The following is a 24,585-nucleotide window of genomic DNA, read 5'->3' as shown; positions in this document are numbered from 1 at the left end:
TGCAACGAACAGTTTCCGGGTAAGAAAGGTTCTGGTTACTGAATGAGTTATGGTAGTGTGTTACAACACTTTTGTGTTTAGGGTCCATGAAAATAAAGTACTGGTATGTAAATGTAAAGAACGCTGATGCTTCTTTATTTTGAGTGTTTTTCTTTAGGAAAACTATTTGATGTATTTTCAATATAATTGAATCAATGCTGAGTGCATTTTGATTTTAGTGTATTAAGTAAGGAAAGTCTTTTCTTAACATTACTAATCAGGGGAAATGTGGCGTTAAAAGAACAGAAAGAATCCTAAGCTAACCGAACTTACCTGGGTTACTACGCCCTGCATTGATTCATCTTGCTTTGGTTATGAATATTGACACCTGTCCCGGATTATATCTACAATTTGTATGTAATTGTTCTTCCTCTATGAATTTCTTTATCATATAACAACAAAGCACATTGTAACACAGTACCACAAATCATTGTAATTTGATCATAACTTGATTGTAATTATAGTAATAAAAGTAACTTTTGATGTGCAAGGAGAGATTTCTCCTCCGTAAAAACTCGTCGAGTCATAGTTGCCGCCATAATCATGTAAACATTACTCTCGATGGTGATTGACTGTCATAATGGTGTAGATGAAACATGATTGGCTGGAATTTGAGTGTTTGAATCCTTGCTCATAACTGAAGAAAAGGCAACAGCTTACCCAATCCGGGGTTCAAGCTGATGTTCTGAATATGGGTAATTCATTGCAGGAAATTTCGGCTCAAGGAATCCTGATTCGCATGCCTGAGCCGAACTCAAATCCCAGGTTCAAACTACCGTTCTGAATTCGGGCCTTAAGGCCCCAAGCAATTTGGATAAAGGAAACCCAACCTGTATCATGAAAATCCTCATCTTCTAACTAAGTGTCTTGTAGAATTGTAAGAATTAACTACATCAGGTGAAAGCACCCCATATAAACTCCCCCCATGCTACTCGGGGCCGTATTCACAGTCGTCATGTCCGCTGGTGAGCCCGACCATCGGGAACCAAAAGCTCGTTTAGGGAGAGGTTATTCAAGAACGTGCTTCAAGCACTATGATGGGTCGTGATCCTGATCAACCGGCTGGATGGCCCACTGTTGCCACAACCCAGGCAACCATTACCCCAATAATATTTTCCTCAAACGCACAAAAAAGTAACAAACACTAAAAAAAATTCACGTTATATGACCAAATGAACATAAAAGTGTTAAGAGGATATCTGTAGGATATATAAATTATTATTCTCTGGTGTTTCATAGGTTTTTTAAGGTTATATTTCAACGGGTGTTGACCACACTTGGATGGCTGGCAGTTGCGGTGTCGCAAGTCAGTTGTCACAACACGGTACGGGAAATATGGATAGTCATGAATGTAGCATACCGTTGCCTTTTAAACAGAGCAGTGCTCTAGTTAGCATCATTCAAGAGAAGGGAAAAAATATACTGTATTAAACAAGGCATTTGACCCCTGGAGCTGTAATAAGAAGAGAAATACTGTACTTTGTTTGTTTGTGTGTGGGCACACACAAAATACATACAGTAAATAATAATGGGAAATACTCTCACAAATAATCAGAAACAAATTTATTAAAAATGGGACAGTCTACCCTCAAGTCCATTCTTTATTAATAGAGCATGGACTTGAGGGTAGATTCACATTTTTAATAAATTTTTTTCTGATTATTTGTGAGAAGATTTTCTAATTATTATTTATTTGTATGTGTTTTGTGTGTGTGTGTCTACACACACACATACAGTAGGGTATGCTATAACGAACGGATTCTACTATGAATATTCCTATAACGAACGGTTTTACCTATAAAATTGAGAATGCTATAACGAACGCAACTCCTACAACGAACGCGGATGAATACGGGACTATTTCGTCTGGCGCATGAATATTGTTGTTCCGCGGCTCACAGCAAGAGCGTCAGGTGCCATATTGGTTCATTGTGTAGTCAGTGCACCACTGAACTTGTTGAAATTTCGTCTTTTGATGTGGAACTTCGTGTTATTTTTATAACTATTTTGTTAAACAAGTGTACAATTACAACAATGAATCGTCAAAAGCGAGTGAGAAAGCTAATAACCCTTGAAACTAAGAAAGAAATTATAAATAAACAGACAAAGTGCCTGTAAGACAGTCACCAAAGAGGGATAGGAAGGATGACTCCTCTCCTTCCACCTCTTCTCCAAAATTCTCTCCTCCCCCCTTCTCCTCTGCCTCCTGTCCTGCATGCTAACAACACTAAGGTAAGATAACATACCGTATTTTTTACAATTTCCACAGAAATTTTTAATTGATAAGTGGTTGTATTTGGGGGCCTGGAATGGATTAATCCTATAACGAACGAATGCTATAACGAACGAGGTAAAAGAAATAATTGTCCTAAGCAGGGCTGTGGAGTCGAAGACAAAACCTTCGACTCCGACTCCGACTCCTCAAATTTTTATGCTTCCGACTCCGACTCCTTGGCCTATTTGTAACAACTATTTCTACCATCCTAATTGTAATTTGTATGTTGTAACCTGCATAGGTAAAAAGTAAAACACCGTGGCTATACTGCTACAGCTTTATTAATGATCTGGACGATATTTAAGAACTACAAAAAGATGATAGGCTTGACTTTCAAAGTTTCAATCAAAAGAAAAATAAATTTATTAAGAATTCAAGATATTAACTAGAAAACACCATTTACATGTATATCTAAAAGTTCGATCTCAGCATATGAATTTTGTTTAAGCTCATAATCTGATGTGGATCTAAATGATGATCCTACAATTCCTTTTAAAGTAAAGTTATATATTTATGTACATTAAAGAAATGAATACCTTATTAAGGAAAATGGATAAACCTTACATGATTAAGTTATTAAATTAAATTTGCCTTAATCTCACCAAAAACAGGTTGTAGCTAATTGTTTTGTAGCTGAGAGCCTCTGTGCAGTTTTCAACGAAACAAAATTTGATATAATTCAAAATTTCAAATGGTAAAGAAGAGACTATCGTCCAAAATTATAGTGCTATACTGTGCCTGCTACAATAAATTCATAATAATGCTTATAAAATGGAAATAAATTCTTTTAATAATTTAAGAAAATTAGTGGGATCAGTGGAATCACTGCAATGAATATGCCTGAGTTCATATATTTGTTCTTAGGAACAGAATAGCTTCAGTCGGAGTCGGAGTCGGAGTCTGGACAATTTTACCGACTCCGACTCCACAAGCCGAAATTTCCTCCGACTCCTCGACTCCGACTCCGACTCCACAGCCCTGAATTAGGTACTCCTGAATGTGCTGCTTAAGGATCTGTTAACCAAAATTTGATATCTTGATTATAACTTGTTCAAATGGCTTTTAGAAAATGTTCAAATGATTTTAAGAATATTTTAATTACTTTTGCAATGCTAATTACTCGCCACTTATGGGTTTTCGAGGTCATTTCTTGGTGCTTGTGTATTATTCTGGATGTACTTAAATAGTTAGGCACATTAAATTTTAGTTCAGAGAGAAAACGTATTTTTGGCCAAAAATCCTTTAAGGCTTTAGACTTACAATTTTTGTCATTTTCGGCCAAAAAATGGATTTTGTTCAAAATTTCAGTATAGGTACTCCTGAATGTGCTGCTTAAGGATCTGTTAACCAAAATTTGATATCTTGATTATAACTTGTTCAAATGGCTTTTAGAAAATGTTCAAATGATTTTTAGAATATTTTAATTACTTTTGCAATGCTAATTACTCGCCACTTATGGGTTTTCGAGGTCATTTCTTGGTGCTTGTGTATTATTCTGGATGTACTTAAATAGTTAGGCACATTAAATTTTAGTTCAGAGAGAAAAGTATTTTTGGCCAAAAATCCTTTAAGGCTTTAGACTTACAATTTTTGTCATTTCGGCCAAAAAATGGATTTTGTTCAAAATTTCAGTATAGGTACTCCTGAATGTGCTGCTTAAGGATCTGTTAACCAAAATTTGATATCTTGATTATAACTTGTTCAAATGGCTTTTAGAAAATGTTCAAATGATTTTAGAATATTTTAATTACTTTTGCAATGCTAATTACTCGCCACTTATGGGTTTTCGAGGTCATTTCTTGGTGCTTGTGTATTATTCTGGATGTACTTAAATAGTTAGGCACATTAAATTTTAGTTCAGAGAGAAAAAGTATTTTTGGCCAAAAATCCTTTAAGGCTATAGACTTACAATTTTTGTCATTTCGGCCAAAAAATGGATTTTGTTCAAAATTTCAGTATAGGTACTCCTGAATGTGCTGCTTAAGGATCTGTTAACCAAAATTTGATATCTTGATTATAACTTGTTCAAATGGCTTTTAGAAAATGTTCAAATGATTTTTAGAATATTTTAATTACTTTTTGCAATGCTAATTACTCGCCACTTATGGGTTTTCGAGGTCATTTCTTGGTGCTTGTGTATTATTCTGGATGTACTTAAATAGTTAGGCACATTAAATTTTAGTTCAGAGAAAAAACGTATTTTTGGCCAAAAATCCTTTAAGGCTATAGACTTACAATTTTTGTCATTTCGGCCCAAAAATGGATTTTGCTCAAAATTTTAGTATAGGTACTCCTGAATGTGCTGCTTAAGGATCTGTTAACCAAAATTTGATATCTTGATTATAACTTGTTAAAATGGCTTTTAGAAATGTTCAAATGATTTTTAGAATATTTTAATTACTTTTGCAATGCTAATTACTCGCCACTTATGGGTTTTCGAGGTCATTTCTTGGTGCTTGTGTATTATTCTGGATGTACTTAAATAGTTAGGCACACTAAATTTTAGTTCAGAGAGAAAACGTATTTTTGGCCAAAAATCCTTTAAGGCTATAGACTTACAATTTTCGTCATTTCGGCCAAAAAATGATTTTGTTCAAAATTTCAGTATAGGTACCCTGAATGTGCTGCTTAAGGAATTGTTGGAACCAAAATTTGATATCTTGATTATAACTTGCTCAAAATGGCTTTTAGAAAATGTTCAAATGATTTTTAGAATATTTTAATTACTTTTGCAATGCTAATTACTCGCCACTTATGGGTTTTCGAGGTCATTTCTTGGTGCTTGTGTATTATTCTGGATGTACTTAAATAGTTAGGCACATTAAATTTTTGTTCAGAGAGAAAACGTATTTTTGGCCAAAAATCCTTTAAGGCTTTAGACTTACAATTTTTGTCATTTCGGCCAAAAAATGGATTTTGTTCAAAATTTCAGTATATGTGCTCCTGAATGTGCTGCTTCAGGATCTGTTAACCAAAATTTGATATCTTGATTATAACTTGTTCAAATGGCTTTTAGAAAATGTTCAAATGATTTTTAGAATATTTTAATTACTTTTGCAATGCTAATTACTCGCCACTTATGGGTTTTCGAGGTCATTTCTGGTGCTTGTGTATTATTCTGGATGTACTTAAATAGTTAGGCACATTAAATTTTAGTTCAGAGAGAAAACGTATTTTTGGCCAAAAATCCTTTAAGGCTATAGACTTACAATTTTCTTCATTTCGGCCAAAAATTGGATTTTGTTCAAAATTTCAGTATAGGTACTCCTGAATGTGCTGCTTAAGGATCTGTTAACCAAAATTTGATATCTTGATTATAACTTGTTCAATGGCATTTAGAAAATGTTCAAATGATTTTTAGAATATTTTAATTACTTTTTGCAATGCTAATTACTCTCGCCAATTTATGGGTTTTCGAGGCTATTTCTTGGTGCTTGTGTATTATTCTGATGTACTTAAATAGTTAGGCACATTAAATTTTAGTTCAGAGAGAAAACGTATTTTTGGCCAAAAATCCTTTAAGGCTTTACACTTACAATTTGTCATTTTCGGCCAAAAAATGGATTTTGTTCAAAATTTCAGTATAGGTACTCCTGAATGTGCTGCTTAAGGATCTGTTAACCAAAATTTGATATCTTGATTATAACTTGTTCAAATGGCTTTTAGAAAATGTTCAAATGATTTTTAGAACATTTTAATTACTTTTGCAATGCTAATTACTCGCCACTTATGGGTTTTCAAGGTCATTTCTTGGTGCTTGTGTGTATTATTCTGATGTACTTAAATAGTTAGGCACATTAAATTTTTAGTTCAGAGAGAAAAAGTATTTTCTTGGCCAAAAAACTTTAAGGCTTTAGACTTACAATTTTCGCCATTTCGGCCAAAAAATGGATTTGAAGTCTAAAATTTCAGTATAGGTACTCCTGAATGTGCTGCTTAAGGATCTGTTAAATCAAAATTCTGATATCTTGATTATAACTTGTTCAAATGGCTTTTAGAAAAATGTTCAAATGATTTTTAGAATATTTTAATTACTTTTGCAATGCTAATTACTCGCCACTTATGGGTTTTCTAGGTCATTTCTTGGTGCTTGTGTATTATTCTGGATGTACTTAAATAGTTAGGCACATTAAATTTTAGCTCAGAGAAAAAGTATTTTTGGCCAAAAATCCTTTAAGGCTTTAGACTTACAATTTTTGGCATTTTCTGCCAAAAAATGGATTTTGTTCAAAATTTCAGTATAGGTACTCCTGAATGTGCTGCTTAAGGATCTGTTAACCAAAATTTGATATCTTGATTATAACTTGTTCAAAATGGCTTTTAGAAAATATGAAAATTGATTTTAGAATATTTTAATTACTTTTTGCAATGCTAATTACTCGCCACTTATGGGTTTTCTAGGTCATTTCTTGGTGCTTGTGTATTATTCTGGATGTACTTAAATAGTTAGGCACATTAAATTTTAGTTCAGAGAGAAAATGTATTTTTGGCCAAAAATCCTTTAAGGCTATAGACTTACAATTTTCGTCATTTCGGCCAAAAAATGGATTTTGTTCAAAATTTCAGTATAGGTACTCCTGAATGTGCTGCTTAAGGATCTGTTAACCAAAATTTGATATCTTGATTATAACTTGTTCAAATGGCTTTTAGAAAATGTTCAAATGATTTTTAGAATATTTTAATTACTTTTGCAATGCTAATTACTCGCCACTTATGGGTTTTCGAGGTCATTTCTTGGTGCTTGTGTATTATTCTGGATGTACTTAAATATTTAGGTACATTAAATTTTAGTTCAGAGAAAAAGTATTTTTGGCCAAAAATCCTTTTAGGCTTTAGACTTACAATTTTTGTCATTTCCGCCAAAAAATGGATTTTGTTCAAAATTTCAGTATAGGTACTCCTGAATGTGCTGCTTAAGGATCTGTTAACCAAAATTTGATATCTTGATTATAACTTGTTCAAATGATTTTTATAATATTTTAATTACTTTTGCAATGCTAATTACTCGCCACTTATGGGTTTTCGAGGTCATTTCTTGGTGCTTATGTATTATTCTGGATGTACTTAAATAGTTAGGCACATTAAATTTTAGTTCAGAGAGAAAACGTAATTTTGGCCAAAAATCCTTTTAGGCTTTAGACTTACAATTTTTGTCATTTCGGCCCAAAAATGGATTTTGTTCAAAATATCATTATAGGTACTCCTGAATGTGCTGCTTAAGGATCTGTTAACCAAAATTTGATATCTTGATTATAACTTGTTCAAATAACTTTTAGAAAATGTTCAAATGATTTTTAGAATATTTTAATTACTTTTGCAATGCTAATTACTCGCCACTTATGGGTTTTCGAGGTCATTTCTTGGTACTTGTGTATTATTCTGGATGTACTTAAATAGTTAGGCACATTAAATTTTAGTTCAGAGAGAAAAATTATTTTTGGCCAAAAATCCTTTAAGGCTTTAGACTTACAATTTTTGTCATTTCGGCCCAAAAATGGATTTTGTTCAAAATTTCAGTATAGGTACTCCTGAATGTGCTGCTTAAGGATCTGTTAACCAAAATTTGATATCTTGATTATAACTTGTTCAAATGGTTTTTAGAAAATGTTCAAATGATTTTTAGAATATTTTAATTACTTTTGCAATGCTAATTACTCGCCACTTATGGGTTTTCGAGGTCATTTCTTGGTGCTTGTATATTATTTTGGATGTACTTAAATAGTTAGGCACATTAAATTTTAGTTCAGAGAAAAAACGTATTTTTGGCCAAAAATCCTTTAAGGCTATAGACTTACAATTTTTCTCATTTTCGGCCAAAAATGGATTTTGTTCAAAATTTCAGTATAGGTACTCCTGAATGTGCTGTTTAAGGATCTGTTAACCAAAATTTTATATCTTGATTATAACTTGTTCAAATGGCTTTTAGAAAATGTTCAAATGATTTTTAGAATATTTTAATTACTTTTGCAATGCTAATTACTCGCCACTTGTGGGTTTTCGAGGTCATTTCTTGGTGCTTGTGTATTATTCTGCATGTACTTAAATAGTTAGGCACATTAAATTTTAGTTCAGAGAGAAAACGTATTTTGGCCAAAAATCCTATAAGGCATAAGACTTACAATTTTTGTCATTTTCGGCCAAAAATGGATTTTGTTCAAAATTTCAGTATAGGTACTCCTGAATGTGCTGCTTAAGGATCTGTTAACCAAAATTTGATATCTTGATTATAACTTGTTCAAATGGCTTTTAGAAAATGTTCAAATGATTTTTAGAATATTCTAATTACTTTTGCAGTGCTAATTACTCGCCACTTATGGGTTTTCGAGGTCATTTCTTGGTGCTTGTGTATTATTCTGGATGTACTTAAATAGTTAGGCACATTAAATTTTAGTTCAGAGAGAAAACGTAATTTTGGCCAAAATCCTTTAAGGCTATAGACTTACAATTTTTGTCATTTTTGGCCAAAAAATGGATTTTGTTCAAAATTTCGGTATAGGTACTCCTGAATGTGCTGCTTAAGGATCTGTTAACCAAAATTTGATATCTTGATTATAACTTGTTCAAATGGCTTTTAGAAAATGTTCAAATGATTTTTAGAATATTTTAATTACTTTTGCAATGCTAATTACTCGCCACTTATGGGTTTTTGGTCATTTCTTGGTGCTTGTGTATTATTCTGGATGTACTTAAATAGTTAGGCACATTAGAAATTTAGTTCAGGAAAACGTATTTTGGCAAAAATCCTTTAAAACTTTAGGCTACAATTTCGTCATTTCGGCCAAAAAATGGATTTTGTTCAAAATTTCAGTATAGGTACTCCTGAATGTGCTGCTTAAGGATCTGTTAACCAAAATTGATATCTTGATTATAACTTGTTCAAATGGCTTTTAGAAAATGTTCAAATGATTTTTAGAATATTTTAATTACTTTTGCAATGCTAATTACTTGCCACTTATGGGTTTTCGAGGTCATTTCTTGGTGCTTGTGTATTTTCTGGATGTACTTAAATAGTTAGGCACATTAAATTTTAGTTCAGAGAGAAAAAGTATTTTTGGCCAAAAATCCTTTAAGGCTATAGACTTACAATTTTCGTCATTTCGGCCAAAAAATGGATTTTGTTCAAAATTTCAGTATAGATACTCCTGAATGTGCTGCTTAAGGATCTGTTAACCAAAATTTGATATCTTGATTATAACTTGTTCAAATGGCTTTTAGAAAATGTTCAAATGATTTTTAGAATATTTTAATTACTTTTGCAATGCTAATTACTCGCCACTTATGGGTTTTCGAGGTCATTTCTTGGTGCTTGTGTATTATTCTGGATGTACTTAAATAGTTAGGCACATTAAATTTTAGTTCAGAGAGAAAACATATTTTTGGCCAAAAATCCTTCAAGGCTATAGACTTACAATTTTTGTCATTTTCGGCCAAAAAATGGATTTTGTTCAAAATTTCAGTATAGGTACTCCTGAATATGCTGCTTAAGGATCTGTTAACCAAAATTTGATATCTTGATTATAAGTTGTTCAAATGGCTTTTAGAAAATGTTCAAATGATTTTTAGAATATTTTAATTACTTTTGCAATGCTAATTACTCGCCACTTATGGGTTTTCGAGGTCATTTCTTGGTGCTTGTGTATTATTCTGGATGTACTTAAATAGTTAGGCACATTAAATTTTAGTTCAGAGAAAAAAGTATTTTTGGCCAAATATCCTTTAAGGCTTTTAGACTTACAATTTTCGTCATTTCGGCCAAAAAATGGATTTTGTTCAAAATTTCAGTATAGGTACTCCTGAATGTGCTGCTTCAGGATCTGTTAACCAAAATTTGATATCTTGATTATAACTTGTTCAAATGGCTTTTAGAAAGCTGTTTCGACTGATTTTTAGAATATTTTAATTACTTTTGCAATGCTAATTACTCGCCACTTATGGGTTTTCGAGGTCATTTCTTGGTGCTTGTGTATTATTCTGGATGTACTTAAATACTTAGGCACATTAAATTTTAGTTTAGAGAGAAAAAGTATTTTGGCCAATAATCCTTCAAGGCAAAAGACTTACAATTTTTGTCACTTTCGGCCAAAAAATGGATTTTGTTCAAAAATTCAGTATAGGTACTCCTGAATGTGCTGCTTAAGGATCTGTTAACCAAAATTTGATATCTTGATTATAACTTGTTCAAATGGCTTTTAGAAAATGTTCAAATGATTTTTAGAATATTTTAATTACTTTTGCAATGCTAATTACTCGCCACTTATGGGTTTTCGAGGTCATTTCTTGGTACTTGTGTATTATTCTGTTTGTACTTAAATAGTTAGGCACATTAAATTTTAGTTCAGAGAGAAAACGTATTTTTTATTAAAAATCCTTTAAGGCTTTAGACTTACAATTTTTGTCATTTTCGGCCAAAAAATGGATTTTGTTCAAAATTTCAGTATAGGTACTCCTGAACGTGCTGCTTAAGGATCTGTTAACCAAAATTTGATATTTTGATTATAACTTGTTCAAATGGCTTTTAGATAATGTTCAAATGATTTTTAGAATATTTTAATTACTTTTGCAATACTAATTACTCGCCACATATGGGTTTTCGAGGTCATTTCTTGGTGCTTGTGTATTATTCTGGATGTACTTAAATAGTTAGGCACATTAAATGTTAGTTCAGAGAGAAAACGTATTTTTGGCCAAAAATCCTTTAAGGCTATAGACTTACAATTTTTGTCATTTTCGGCCAAAAAATGGATTTTGTTCAAAATTTCAGTTTAGGTACTCTGAATGTGCTGCTTAAGGATCTGCTAACTAAAATTTGATATCTTGATTATTACTTGTTCAAATGGCTTTTAGAAAATGTTCAAATGATTTTTAGAATATTTTAATTACTTTTGCAATGCTAATTACTCGCCACTTATGGGTTTTCGAGGTCATTTCTTGGTGCTTGTGTATTATTCTGGATGTACTTAAATAGTTAGGCACATTAAATTTTAGTTCAGAGAGAAAAAGTATTTTTGGCCAAAAATCCTTTAAGGCTTTAGACTTACAAATTTTGTCATTTTCGGCCATAAATGGATTTTGTTCAAAATTTCAGTTTCGGTACTCCTGAATGTGCTGCTTAAGGATATGTTAACCAAAATTTGATATCTTGATTATAACTTGTTCAAATGGCTTGTAGAAAATGTTGAAATGATTTTTAGAATATTTTAATTACTTTTGCAATGCTAATTACTCGCCACTCATGGGTTTTCGAGGTCATTTCTTGGTGTTTGTGTATTATTCTGGATGTACTTAAATGATTTAGAGCACATTAAATTTTGGTTCAGAAAAAGCAATATTTTTTGGTAAAAAAAAATCCTTTAAGACTTTAGACTTTACAATTTTGTCATTTCAAGCCAAAATGGATTTTTGTTCAAAAATTTCAGTATAGGTATCCTGAATGTGCTTGCTTTAGGATCTGTATAAATTTGATATCTTGATTATACTTGTTCAAATAAACTTTAGAAATATTAAATGATTTTAGAATATTTTAGTACTTTTGCAATGCTGATATATACATACTCGTTTCAGATCATTTTCATGGTGCTTGTGTATTATTCTGGATGTACTTAAATAGTTAGGCACATTAAATTTTAGTTCAGAGAGAAAAAGTATTTTTGGCCAAAAATCCTTTAAGGCTTTAGACTTACAATTTTTGTCATTTCGGCCAAAAATTGGATTTTGTTCAAAATTTCAGTATAGGTACTCCTGAATGTGCTGCTTAAGGATCTATTAACCAAAATTTGATATCTTGATTATAACGTGTTCAAATGGCTTTTAGAAAATGTTCAAATGATTTTTAGAATATTTTAATTACTTTTGCAATGCTAATTACTCGCCACTTATGGGTTTTCAAGGTCATTTCTTGGTGCTTGTGTATTATTCTGGATGTACTTAAATAGTTAGGCACATTAAATTTTAGTTCAGAGAAAAAAAGTATTTTTGGCCAAAAATTCTGTAAGGGGTAAACCTTACAATTTTTGGCATTTCGTCCACAAATGGATTTTGTTCAAAATTTCAGTATAGGTACTCCTGAATGTGCTGCTTAAGGATCTGTTAACCAAAATTTGATATCTTGATTATAACTTGTTCAAATGGCTTTTAGAAAATGTTCAAATGATTTTTAAAATATTTTAATTACTTTTGCAATGCTAATTACTCGCCACTTATGGGTTTCGAGGTCATTTCTTCGTGCTTGTGTATTATTCTGGATGTACTTAAATAGTTAGGCACATTAAATTTTAGTTCAGAGAGAAAAAGTATTTTTGGCCAAAAATCCTTTAAGGCTTTAGACTTACAATTTTTGTCATTTTCTGCCAATAAATGGATTTTGTTCAAAATTTCAGTATAGGTACCAGGGCTGTGGAGTCGAAGACAAAACCTTCGACTCCGACTCCTCAAATTTTTATGCTTCCGACTCCGACTCCTTGGCCTATTTGTAACAACTATTTCTACCATCCTAATTGTAATTTGTATGTTGTAACCTGCATAGGTAAAAAGTAAAACACCTTGGCTATACTGCTACAGCTTTATTAATGATCTGGACGATATTTAAGAACTACAAAAAGATGATAGGCTTGACTTTCAAAGTTTCAATCAAAAGAAAAATAAATTTATTAAGAATTTAAGATATTAACTAGAAAACACCATTTACATATATATCTAAAAGTTCGATCTCAGCATATGAATTTTGTTTAAGCTCATAATCTGATGTGGATCTAAATGATGATCCTACAATTCCTTTTAAAGTAAAGTTATATATTTATGTACATTAAAGAAATGAATACCTTAATAAGGAAAATGGATAAACCTTACATGATTAAGTTATTAAATTAAATTTGCCTTAATCTCACCAAAAACAGGTTGTAGCTAATTGTTTTGTAGCTGAGAGCCTCTGTGCAGTTTTCAACGAAACAAAATTTGATATAATTCAAAATTTCAAATGGTAAAGAAGAGACTATCGTCCAAAATTATAATGCTATACTGTGCCTGCTACAATAAATTCATAATAATGCTTATAAAATGGAAATAAATTCTTTTAATAATTTAAGAAAATTAGTGGGATCAGTGGAATCACTGCAATGAATATGCCTGAGTTCATATATTTGCTCTTAGGAACAGAATAGCTTCAGTCGGAGTCTGGACAATTTTACCGACTCCGACTCCACAAGCCGAAATTTCCTCCGACTCCACAGCCCTGGTCCTAAGGGCAAACACATAAAGGGAAGATAGATTTCTTTGTACACAAGGAAAGATGTACCCCCCACCCCCCTGCAAATGTTATTTGCGGATTTGGTGATTCGCGGCCATTTTGAGAACCTAACCCCTGCGAATTTAGGGGATCCCCCTGTATACAGTATCATAATTTGAAGGGCGAAAAAATTATATTCGTAGGGACTGCCACAGGGCAGGAACCCCCTCTCAATGAATTGTTCCAATAATCCTAATAGGAAACCCAATCCATCAGGAATGCCTTTTGGTCTGTAGGCATCTTTGAATAACCACACATAAAGGTGCTGTCAATCGGTCAGGTGGTGGTAATGACTGTGAATACAGCCCTCAGTCTTAACAGAGAGATTGATTTCTTCCATGTTTATATTTTGTCTCTCTCCATGCAGTGTGCTTGATATTTCATTTCTATCTTTTCCAGGTTTACCAACAAGGTTTCTTCTATTTGATATTCATATAGCTATCATTTTAGTGTGTCTGACTGCTGTCATTAATTTGATGTAGCCATACCTATGTATTTGATTTCTCCCAGTATCTTCACTTAGTGCTAGTATGTTAATCTCTTTCCTAATACAGTACTGTCATTTTTAATTTCAACCCCTTTTGTAACACCAGTAATTAGTTACATATTCTTTATTTCTGAAAATACTTTTGTCTCATTGCTTTGTAATAAGTTTTTTCTTCAAAATAGCCTTACATAGCCTTTGTAAATTGATCATGGGATATTTGCAACCTACAAAAGTGAACATATTACTCTAAAATTTGTACTAAATTTATAAATTCTGAATGTAAGGATGTAATATATACTGTTTAGCTATACAATATTTACCAGTACAGTAAGTGGAAATATCAAATGTGCTATCGTGATTTTCCAAATTATTTTGAATAATTCCTTGTAAAAAAGGGAATATTGGGTAGCTGTACTTTATGGACAATTTTGAGGTGAAGGGTCAGAGAATTAGATGTGCATATGAAATGTTAGGTGACTTGAAGCACTAAACTTACTCACCTAACTCTTTGGCATATTTGTGATTACTGAAAAGATACGTTATCCAATTTAATGCCTTAAGAGCTCAAACACCGCTTGTTGTGGTTGGACATTTAATGAGTGATAAATTTTCACTATAGCAGGCAGTAATATATCCTTTAGCAGAATCCGTGTTAGCCGGAATTTAAATTGGGTAGGAATTTTTTAGGGAATCTCCATTCCAGGTTGAAATCAGGGGCGTTTTCTGAGAAAATTACGGAAAATCTCCCCCAATTTCGTATTATATTTTTTCTTGGTCTAGGAGCAAATTCAGAGGATGAAATAATGAGTAATCTCTGGAAAATTATGAAAAACTTTATCCAGTACCCAGAAAAATTCCGGGAATGTGATTTTTTCCAGGTTTGAGAGAGAATCGTCTTATTACCCAGAAATCTCTCATCACCGGAAGAGCTCTGCACCAATTATTCCAGCTAACCTGGATATCACTGTACTACTTGAGTGTAGGAAATCATGTTCAGTATATATTATTAGCTGAGAAACAAATATTATCCACAACACAGGAAGAAAATGAAGAAAAAACAATATTTGTGTAATGATTTAAAGGAAATTCTTTATTACTGGGTAATTATTTAAAAAATATAATGATTTTCCTCATTCTCATTGGTTTTTATTTTCACCAGTTGCATCATACACTTAACCTTAAAAGGTGAGTAAGGATTCCTCCTTATGTGCAAAATCTAGAAGACAAAGGAACTTAAAATATCCAGTGATATTGGCTGCTGTCCTTACAGCTAACATCAATTGACGTTGACTGCCATTTAAGAGCTAAATCTCCGCTCTTGAGAAGATATCCTATTCCTACACTCTGTTTAACTTTTACAGATCGTTGCATGGAACTTCGTGAAGCATCTAATGGCGAAGAGTTGCTAGAAGTTGAGAAGAGACTTGACCGAGAACGAAAGAAGGAAGAAGCCAAATCTGCCCAAGCTGCAGAGAGACTCCGGAAGAAAACATCGGTCTTTGATTTAATTAATAAGAAATTGGGAGGAAAAGGTAAATCTTTACTCACATTAAAATAAAAGACAGAAAAGGCCACACAATACACAATGTTCAGAGCATCACTTTACCAAACTGCTGTAAACAAAGGTTTGGGGTACTTAGGTTATGTTGAGTAAATGTGGGTGGCAGTTTACCATCAGTGAACATGTGACAATAAGTTTGTGTAAGCCATGCAGTAGACCAGAGGTGAGATTCTCACAGGTTCACTTAAGTTTGAAGAATGTACCAAGGAAATTGGTTTAAACAAAATCATAGAAGTAATGCTCAAAAATAGCTTCAAAATTAAATACTGTGCTGTAATTCTACCTTAACTTGATATATTCAATTGCACTAGATAAAGACACTTTTCCGTGAGATTATCTGCCTGAATTGGTCTCACTAACATTTTTCATTTTTATTTTAATCAGGATTCAAAGTAAAGTACACTTACTTTGAGGTGTGTATGTAGAATGTTGCTGGTTGATGATGATGATGATGATGGGAATTAGAAGTGGGGGGGGGTGGAGGAGTACTGTATACTCATAGTGTAATTTGATGTTCACCATACAGGAAGTATTGATACAGTATTTAATTTAATTCTTTTAATTTCAGGTCAACCCCTAGAAGATAGTGATGATGAATCAAACTCAAAGCCTGTGTTGAATGTTAGTAAATGTGCCCTTCAAAAAGATTCAACCAAAGACCTCAACATGAAGAATTACCAACTGAGTGAAAATATCCGTCAACTTCAGAGAGAGGTAGAAAAACTGGAAACCACAAAAGAGAGACAAATCGGCAATAAGGCAGCTTTGGCCATTATTGACAGTAAGCTACAGAGTAAGAAAATAGAGATACAAAGATTACAAGAAGCTGAAGGAAAGGTGCAGGGAGAACAACAGAGTAGAAAAGACAAGAAGAAGTTTTGTGTATTTTAGCATATTTTTTTTTTTTTTTTTTTTTTACCAAATTCTCATCATTCATCTCATAAATATGTCATTTCACTCAGTTGTTATTAAGTAGAGTATTCTTTAAGAAAACTAGGATTAAAAGTGTATCATGGTAAATTGTGTTAGTGTCACTGAAATGCAATAACTGATAGGACAGTAACAGTTAGGTGTATTTACTCTGCATAAAAATATAATCTCAAATTACCTAAGTATGTTAGAAACAAATTCAATATAAATGTTATCTGTATGTATGCTGTATATGTGAAACAGGTTTTAAAGTAAACATTGGATGCACTTTCAATTATGAAAATAAATTCCCACCTGTTGGTTTTTGTATTTAACACAGTCAGGATATGAGTCATTAGGTTTTAATGCCAACGAACAGTCACAATAGTATAAAATAAGAGGCTTGAATTGTCATGAGAAGAATGAAATTTCATACTGCTTGTCAAGATTTGACCTTAACACCAGTTTTCCAAAAGGCCGCAATTTATCACCAACACTGTACGTATACAGTATATACTGCAGACATACCCCCACCATGACATACTGTATAGTATAACCCATATAATAAGGTACCCAGGAAGATCTAAAGAAACAGGCCAGTAAAATTGAAGATGCAACAGAACAAATAAGACAAACAAACATAAATTGCATGGCAAAAATTAATCCAGTCCTGATAACCACAAACAATGCACCAATTAATATGATAAAACAAGGATGAATATTGGGGCTAAAAATTATGAGTACAGTACAGGTATTTTAACATATACCAAGGAACAAATTAAATTAACAAACACTGCATTGACAAGACAGAAGATTTAGAAAACTAAACACAGACACTACTGCACCATTATCACTAATCAAATGAGAAAAGGTAATGAACATTTGTTCCAACCACTACAAAACAAGTCAATCAGAAGAGCAACTGGACAACCTTCCCCTTACAATCAAACCATGTAACAGCGACACACAACTTATTCCGTACAACCACTTAAGGATATATGCTACATAATACTATAGATGCACAATAGACACAGGACGCATCACCGAACTTGATTTTTGTAAACACATGTTGAAAAGATAGCCTTTTTGTCCATTTGGGGTACATTTGGCTTATTTATATCATTTAATATAAACTGGGCTTAGTATGCTATATTTGATACTAGCAATCAGTTTATATTGTAAAATTGATGTTGTATGCATACTGCAAAGAAAACCGCACTTGCCCACGCAAAGTTACCAAAGACATAAGTAAAACTCTCTTAATCTGGACTAATTGGGGGAAATTCAGTCCATGTTAAGTGAATTTCCCCCCAGATTAAGAGAGTTTACTGAGATTTTTTGTAACTTTGCATGGATAAGTGGACTGCAAGTCCACCCTGAGACTCTTCCCCACAACTGCTACTAATACTATCTGCTACGGGGTCCAGGTCCTCATTAGAACTATGTGTCTCTACCTCGTTCCTAGACTTTTCACCACTGTCATGATGTGGGTCCCCCACTGGGCAACCAGCATTGTCTTCATCATTGCCATCATAGCTATCTGTCACATCTGAGCCATCAGCTACCCTTGGGGCTGCCCGCAAATGCATGCAGTGTATTACCTTTGAGGCCCCATCTCCTTCCTCTGGAACAATCCTATACACACTTCCCTCCTCATTCAACACATGGGGATATCATATATATATATATCATCGTACCAGTTGTCTTGAATTTTACTTCTTCCCTTTCCATGAAGGTTTCGCACTAGTACACGTTAACCAACGTCCAATACTTTTCCTCTCGCTTTCTTATCATACAGAAGCTTCCTACTCTGACACTTGCTCTCGAAATTACCATTTGCAACTCTCCAGGCATTCTCTAATACTTCTTTGTGTAGGGCCACTCAATCATCACACGAGACCACCTCCTCTGCTTGTGCAAATAACATATCTATCGGAAGCTTGGGATCGGTACCGAAAATCGAAGTGTGAGGGGAGAACCCAGTGGTCGAGCTAGGAATCTTATTATAGATGGGAGTTACCATTCCTAGATGCTTTGCCCAATGTCTCTTTTGCTCGACTGACAGTGTTTGTAACAATTGGTGCATTGTGCGGTTAAACCTCTCGCACTGTACGTTTCCAGCTGGATGGTATGGGGGTAGTCCTAGATTTCTTTATTCCTCAGGTCTTGCATAGGTCTTTCAGTAATGCACTTTGAAATTGAGCATATTTGGTAAATATCTCATCAACCAGGGTCTTTGCTACAGTCGATGCCTTCTGATCCCGTGTGGCGAATGCCCAGGTGTACTTAGAGAACACATCTGTCACCACCAGCACATTTTCTCTGCTGTCACTTGATGGTTCTAGTACTGTAAAATCCACTGCCAGATTGTCAAAGGGTCTACTGGCTGTAAGAGGCTTCATCTGCATGTGTACCTCTGGGATAACTGCCTTTGCTACAATGCACCGATGGCAGTCCCTACAGTAATTCAAAGATGTCCTGTCCTGATCCATTCGTGGCCAGTAGCACCTCTGCTTAATCATTCTAGTGGTGCATTCGATACACTGATGACCAATGTCATCATGCAAACGTTTCAATACCTCCCCTTTCAAGGTAGTAGGCAAAACTAGTTGCTGTATCTCCTTCTGGCTTGGCCTTCCCCATTTCCTAAACAACAGTTTGTTGCAAATGAGCAGTCTCCCTCTCTGTTTCCATAGGCTGTTAAATCCTAGCTCTTTCTCAACTCCTGAAATTCACTTTCTCTTAACTGCCCTTCTAGGCCCTTCCAGCACAATGAGATGTTATTGTCCTGCTCCTGCAGTTGCTCCAAACCTTCCTGAAATATACTGCACCCAAAGGCCCTACAGGTCTGGCACTTACAGGGGCCCTCCAAGTGGTGGCAGCGCCCCCAGGGGCAGTGATGCCCCACGGGCCCTTCTGGGGCTTCAGTGCCCCAGGGGACCTCTTTTGGGGCTTTGATGCCCCAGGGGCCCTCTCTGGGCCTTTGGCGACCCCAGGGGCTTCTCAAAGGCAGCAGCATCCTCAGGAGACCTCCCAGGGATGGTGGAGCCCCCAGGACCGCAGCGACATCAGGGACCCTCCCAGCGGCGATGATGCTCCAAGGGCCCACCCAGCTGCGATGGCACCCCCAGGGGCTCTCGTATGGGCAACGATGGCCCCAGAGACGGCGCCGCCCTCAGAAAGCATCCTAGGGGCAAAGAAGACCCCAGGGACCCTCCCAATGCCAGCTCCCCTAGGGACCCTACCAAAGACCCCCTGGGGCCCGATGGCATGCTTGGTCATTATGTCATATATATTACATACTTTCAGCAGATGCTTACTTAACTATGATTGGTGGATTATTCTTTTAATAAACCAAATTACAGCCAATAGGAGAAGAGAGCAGTCAGTCAGTACAACACCACAACTAATGTTTTCTTGTTTGATATTATTCTCCAATACGTTGTTTAGGATGCAGTGATACTGGAAATATGATGGGCGGTGCATTTATTTAACGTTACATCTCCCAGAGTTATATATAGCGCAAAAAGTACTGCATCCAAGGGCCATAAATATCTGGCATTCACAGGGACCCTCCAAGGGGCGGCGGCGCCCCCAGGGTCCCTCCCAGTGGCGACGGCACCCCCAAGAGACCTTCCAGTGGCAGCTACACCCCCAGGGGTGGTGAACTTCCCAGAGGCAGCATCTACCCCAGGAACCCTCTTACGGGCGGTGTCACTTCCAGGGACCCTCACAGGGGTGTTGGAGGCCCAAGGTGACTCTCTCAAGGGCGGTGGCGTCCCCAGGGTCGAGGACGCCCCCAGGGACCATCCCAATAACCCTCCCAGGGGCGGTGGCGCCCCCAAAAACACTTCCAAGGTCGGCATTGCCCACAGGGACTCTCCCAGGGGCAAGGAATCCCCAGGAAACCTTCCTAGAATCGGGGGCGCCACTAGGGTGCATTCCTAGGGGCGATGACGCCCCCGAGGACCCTCCGAGCGGCGGCAGAACTCCCAGGGGCCATCCCAAAAGTGGTGGAGCACCCAGGGGCCTTCCCAGTGGCAGCGACGCCCCCAGATACCCTGCCAGGGGCGGCAACGCCCCAGGGGCCCTCTCTAGGGCTTTGCCGCCCCAGGGAACCGAATTGGGGCTTTGGTGGACCAGGGGCCCTCTCTGGGGTTTCGGCGACCCCAGGGGCCCTCTCAAGGGCAGCAGCATTCCCAGGAGCCCTACCAGGGGTAGTGGAGCCCCGAAGAGCCCTCCTAGGGGCGGCGGCACCTCTAGGAACCCTCCCAGGGGTGATGGCGCCCCCAGGATTCCTTTCAGGGCGGTGATGCCCCTAGGGAACATCCAGGGGACCCTTCTATGGGCGAAGGTGCCCCCACGTGTCCTAATACAGGCGGCAGCGCTGTCAGGGCCAGCGATGCTCCCAGAAACCCTTTCAGTGACAGCGGCGCCCCCAGAGAACCTCCAAGGGGAGACGATGCTCCCAGGGACCATTCCAGGGACCCTCCTAGGGGAGGCAACGCCCGCAGAATCACCCCCAGAGTCTGCAGCTCCCCCATGGGGCCTCCCAGCGGCTACGGTGCCTCTAGGGGCCCTCCCAGTGGAGATGGAACCCCCAGGGGCTCTCTTGTGGGCAGCGACGCCCCCAGAAATCCTCCTAGAGATGTTGCCGCCTTCAGGGGGCGTCCTAGGGGCGACAGGGCCGCCTAGCAGCGGATGTGACCCCAGGGACCCTCCCAGTGCCGGCTCCCTCAGGGACCATACCCATTGCCCCCTAGGTCCCTATGGCATGCTTGGATATTGTGTCATATATTACATACCTTCAGCAGATGCTTACTTAACTATGATTGGTGGATTATTCTTTTAATAGTCTAGATTACAGCCAATAGGAGAAGAGAGCAGTCAGTCAGTACAACACAACAACTTATATTTTCCTGTTTGAAAATATTCTCCAATACATTGTTCAGGAAGCAGTGATACTAGAAATGTGATGGTCGGTGCATTTATTTATCGTTGCATCTCCCAGAGTTCAAAATAACTAAAAAACTACAACCCCTAATGGCCGTACAGGTCTGTCGCTCACAGGGGCGCTCCCAGGGTCATTTCCAGCAGGGGCGGTGCCTCCAGGGGCTCTTCCAGCGGGGGTGGTGGCCCCAGGGGTCCTCCCAGTAGCGACTGCACCCCCAGGGGACCTCCCATCGGCTCGGCACTCCCAGGGGTGGTGAAGCCCCCAGGGGGCCGTCCCAAAGGCAGCGTCACCCCCAGGAACCCTCTCAGGAGCAGTGACGCCCACAAGAACCCTTTAAAAGGCGGTGGCGCCCCTATGGGCCCTCCTAGGGCCGGCGGCGCTGGTATGGGCCCTCCTAGTGGCAGTGGGTGCCTTTTTAGGGGCGTCAGGGTCTCTGCCAGGGGCTATGGCGCCCCCAGGGGCCCTTCTACATGCAGCATCGCCCCAAGAACTTCATAGCTTTGTCGTACATTTTGCATTCGTCCAGTAATCCCTTACTTAACTGTGATTGGTGGAGGAAGATGTAACGTCATCAAATTACAGCCAATAGCAGAACAGAGCAATCAGTCAGCACAACACCCCAACTTATGCTTTGCTGTTGGATATGTATTCTCGTTTCACTGTTTAAACTCTGGGAGATATGACGGTCAATAAATAAACACTGCCCATATCATTTTCAGCATTATCGCAACCTGAACAATGAAAAGGAGAATAAATATCCAACAGTAAAACATAAGTTGGGGTGTTGTGCTGACTGATTCCTCTGTTTTCCTATTGACTGTAATTTGATGACGTTACCTCTTATTCCACCAATCACAGTTAAGTAAGTGATTACTGGAAGAACGCAATATGTACGACACCACTATCCATTGTTTTAGGGCGCCGACTCCCCTAGGAGGACCTATTGTGAGCCACAGGCCTTGGCAGGATCCCTGGGAGCAGTGGCGCCCCATAAAGAGGCCTGGGGGGAGTCACCGCCTCTGGAAGGGCCCCTGAAGGCGCCACCGCCGCTGGCAGGGCCTCTGGGAGCACCAGGGTCCCTAGGAACGTACCTGGAGGCGCCCCCGTCCCTGGAAAGGCCCTACGGATCATGGCTGTTTCTGTGAGGGCCCCTAGAGTCGCCAGCGCCCCTAGTAGGGCCCATGGGGGCGCCGCCGTCCCTGTGAGAGTCCTTAGGAGCGTTGCCGTCCCTGCGAGGGACCCTTGGAACGTCGCCATCCCTGAGAGGCCCATGGAAGCTCGGCTATTCCTGGAGGAGCCCCTCTCGACGCCGCTTTCCCTGAGAAGGCCCCTAGGATTACAGTTGTTCCTAAGACCGCCCCTGGGGGATCCAGCGCCCCTGACAGGTCCCCTGGGGGCACCGCCAACCCTGAGAGGGCCCTGGGGGCGCCTCCGTGCTTGGCATGGCCAAGTGACCCTCACAGGGATAGCGGCGATCCCAGGGTCCCTAACAGGGACGGGGGCGCCTTCAGGGGTGTTCCCAGGGACGGCGTCTCCTACAGGGGTGTTCCCAGGGATGGCAGCGCCCACAGGGGCCATACCACAGCGGTGGCGCATTCAGAGGCCCTTCCAGAGGCGGTGTCTCCTCTGGGTCCCTCTATGGGGCGCCTCTGCCCCCAAGGACCCTACCAGAGGCTGTGGCGCCATTATGGGCCCTCCTAGGGCCGGTGGCGCTGATATGGGCCCTCCTAGTCGCAGTGGGTGTCTTTCCAGGGGCGGCACGATCTCTGCCAGGGGCGACGGCGCCCCCAGGGGCCCTTCCACATGCAGCATCGCCCGCAGAACTTCATAGCTTTGTCGTACATTTTACATTCGTCCAGTAATCCATTACTTAACTGTGATTGGTGGAGCAAGATGTAACGTCATCAAATTACAGCCAATAGGAGAACAGAGCAATCAGTCAGCACAACACCCCCAACTTATGCTTTGCTGTTGGATATGTATTCTCGTTTCACTATTTAAACTCTTGGAGTTATGATGTTTTCAATAAATAGACATTGCCCATAGCATTTTCAGTATTATCGCAACCTGAACAATGAAAAGGAGAATAAATATCCGACAGTAAAACATAAGTTGGGGTGTTGTGCTGACTGATTCCTCTGTTTTCCTATAGACTGTAATATGATGACGTTACCTCTTATTCCACCAATCACAGTTAAGTAAGAGATTACTGGAAGAACGCAATATGTACGACACCACTATCCATTGTTTTGGGGCGCCGACTCCCCTGGGAGGACCTATTGTGAGCCACTGGCCTTGGCAGGGTCCCTGGGAGCAGTGGCGCCCCATAAAGAGGCCTGGGGGAAGTCACCGCCTCTGGAAGGGCCCCTGAAGGCGCCACCGCCGCTGGCAGGGCCTCTGGGAGCACCACGGTCCCTAGGATCTACCTGGAGGCGCCTCCGTCCCTGGAAAGGCCCTAGGGATCATGGCTGTCTCTGTGAGGGCCCCTAGAGACGCCAGCGCCCCTAGTAGGGCCCATGGGGGCGCCGCCGTCCCTGTGAGAGTCCCTAGGAGCGTTGCCGTCCCAGCGAGGGTCCCTTGGAGCGACGCCATCCCTGAGAGGTAAATGGAAGCTCGGCTATTCCTGAAGGAGCCCCTCTCGACGCCGCCTTCCCTGAGAAGGCCCCTGGGATTGCAGTTGTACCGAAGAGCACCCCTGGTGGATCCAGCGCCCCTGACAGGTCCCCTGGGGGCACCGCTGACCCTGAGAGGGCCCTCGGGGCGCCTCCGTTTCTGGCATGGCCAGGTGACCCTCACAGGGATAGCGGCGATCCCAGGGTCCCTTACAGGAACGGGGGCGCCTTCAGGGGATTTCCCCTTGACGGCGGCGCATTCAGGGGTGTTCCCAGGGACGGCAGCACCCACAGGGGCCATACCACGGCGGTGGGGCATTCAGAGGCCCTTCCAGAGGCGGTGTCTCCCCCAGGGTCCCTCTATGGGGCGCCTCTGCCCCCCAAGAACCCTGCCAGAAGCTGTGGCGCCCCTATGGGCCCTCCTAGGGCCGGCGGTGCTGTTATAGGCCCTCATAGTTGCAGTGGGT

The 24,585-nt window shown here is 38.9% G+C and overlaps 2 protein-coding genes across 3 annotated transcripts in view; both read left to right on the top strand.

The window, feature by feature from the left end:
* Positions 1–16,872, top strand: part of LOC121870356 (zinc finger CCCH-type with G patch domain-containing protein-like) — a 36,251-nt gene extending 19,379 nt beyond the window's left edge. For both annotated transcript variants that reach the window (XM_042372150.1, XM_042372149.1), the window contains exons 9-10: positions 15,444–15,614; positions 16,212–16,872. In XM_042372150.1, the coding sequence (XP_042228084.1) occupies positions 15,444–15,614; positions 16,212–16,534 (494 nt within the window). In that variant the 3' untranslated portion in view covers positions 16,535–16,872. The remainder of the gene's footprint in view (positions 1–15,443; positions 15,615–16,211) is intronic.
* Positions 16,873–19,451: 2,579 nt separating this feature from the next.
* LOC121870317 (basic proline-rich protein-like) overlaps positions 19,452–24,585 on the top strand; it is a 13,101-nt gene continuing 7,967 nt past the window's right edge. The window contains exons 1-2 of the mRNA XM_042372100.1: positions 19,452–19,820; positions 20,277–21,341. Of these exons, the coding sequence (XP_042228034.1) occupies positions 19,452–19,820; positions 20,277–21,341 (1,434 nt within the window). The remainder of the gene's footprint in view (positions 19,821–20,276; positions 21,342–24,585) is intronic.

This window comes from Homarus americanus, unplaced genomic scaffold, assembly GCF_018991925.1.
Source record: "Homarus americanus isolate GMGI-L3 unplaced genomic scaffold, GMGI_Hamer_2.0 scaffold40856, whole genome shotgun sequence".
Classification (NCBI taxonomy): Eukaryota; Metazoa; Arthropoda; class Malacostraca; order Decapoda; family Nephropidae; genus Homarus; species Homarus americanus.
The sequence above is the reverse complement of the archived record's forward strand: the minus strand, read 5'-3'. Positions and strand labels throughout refer to the sequence as shown.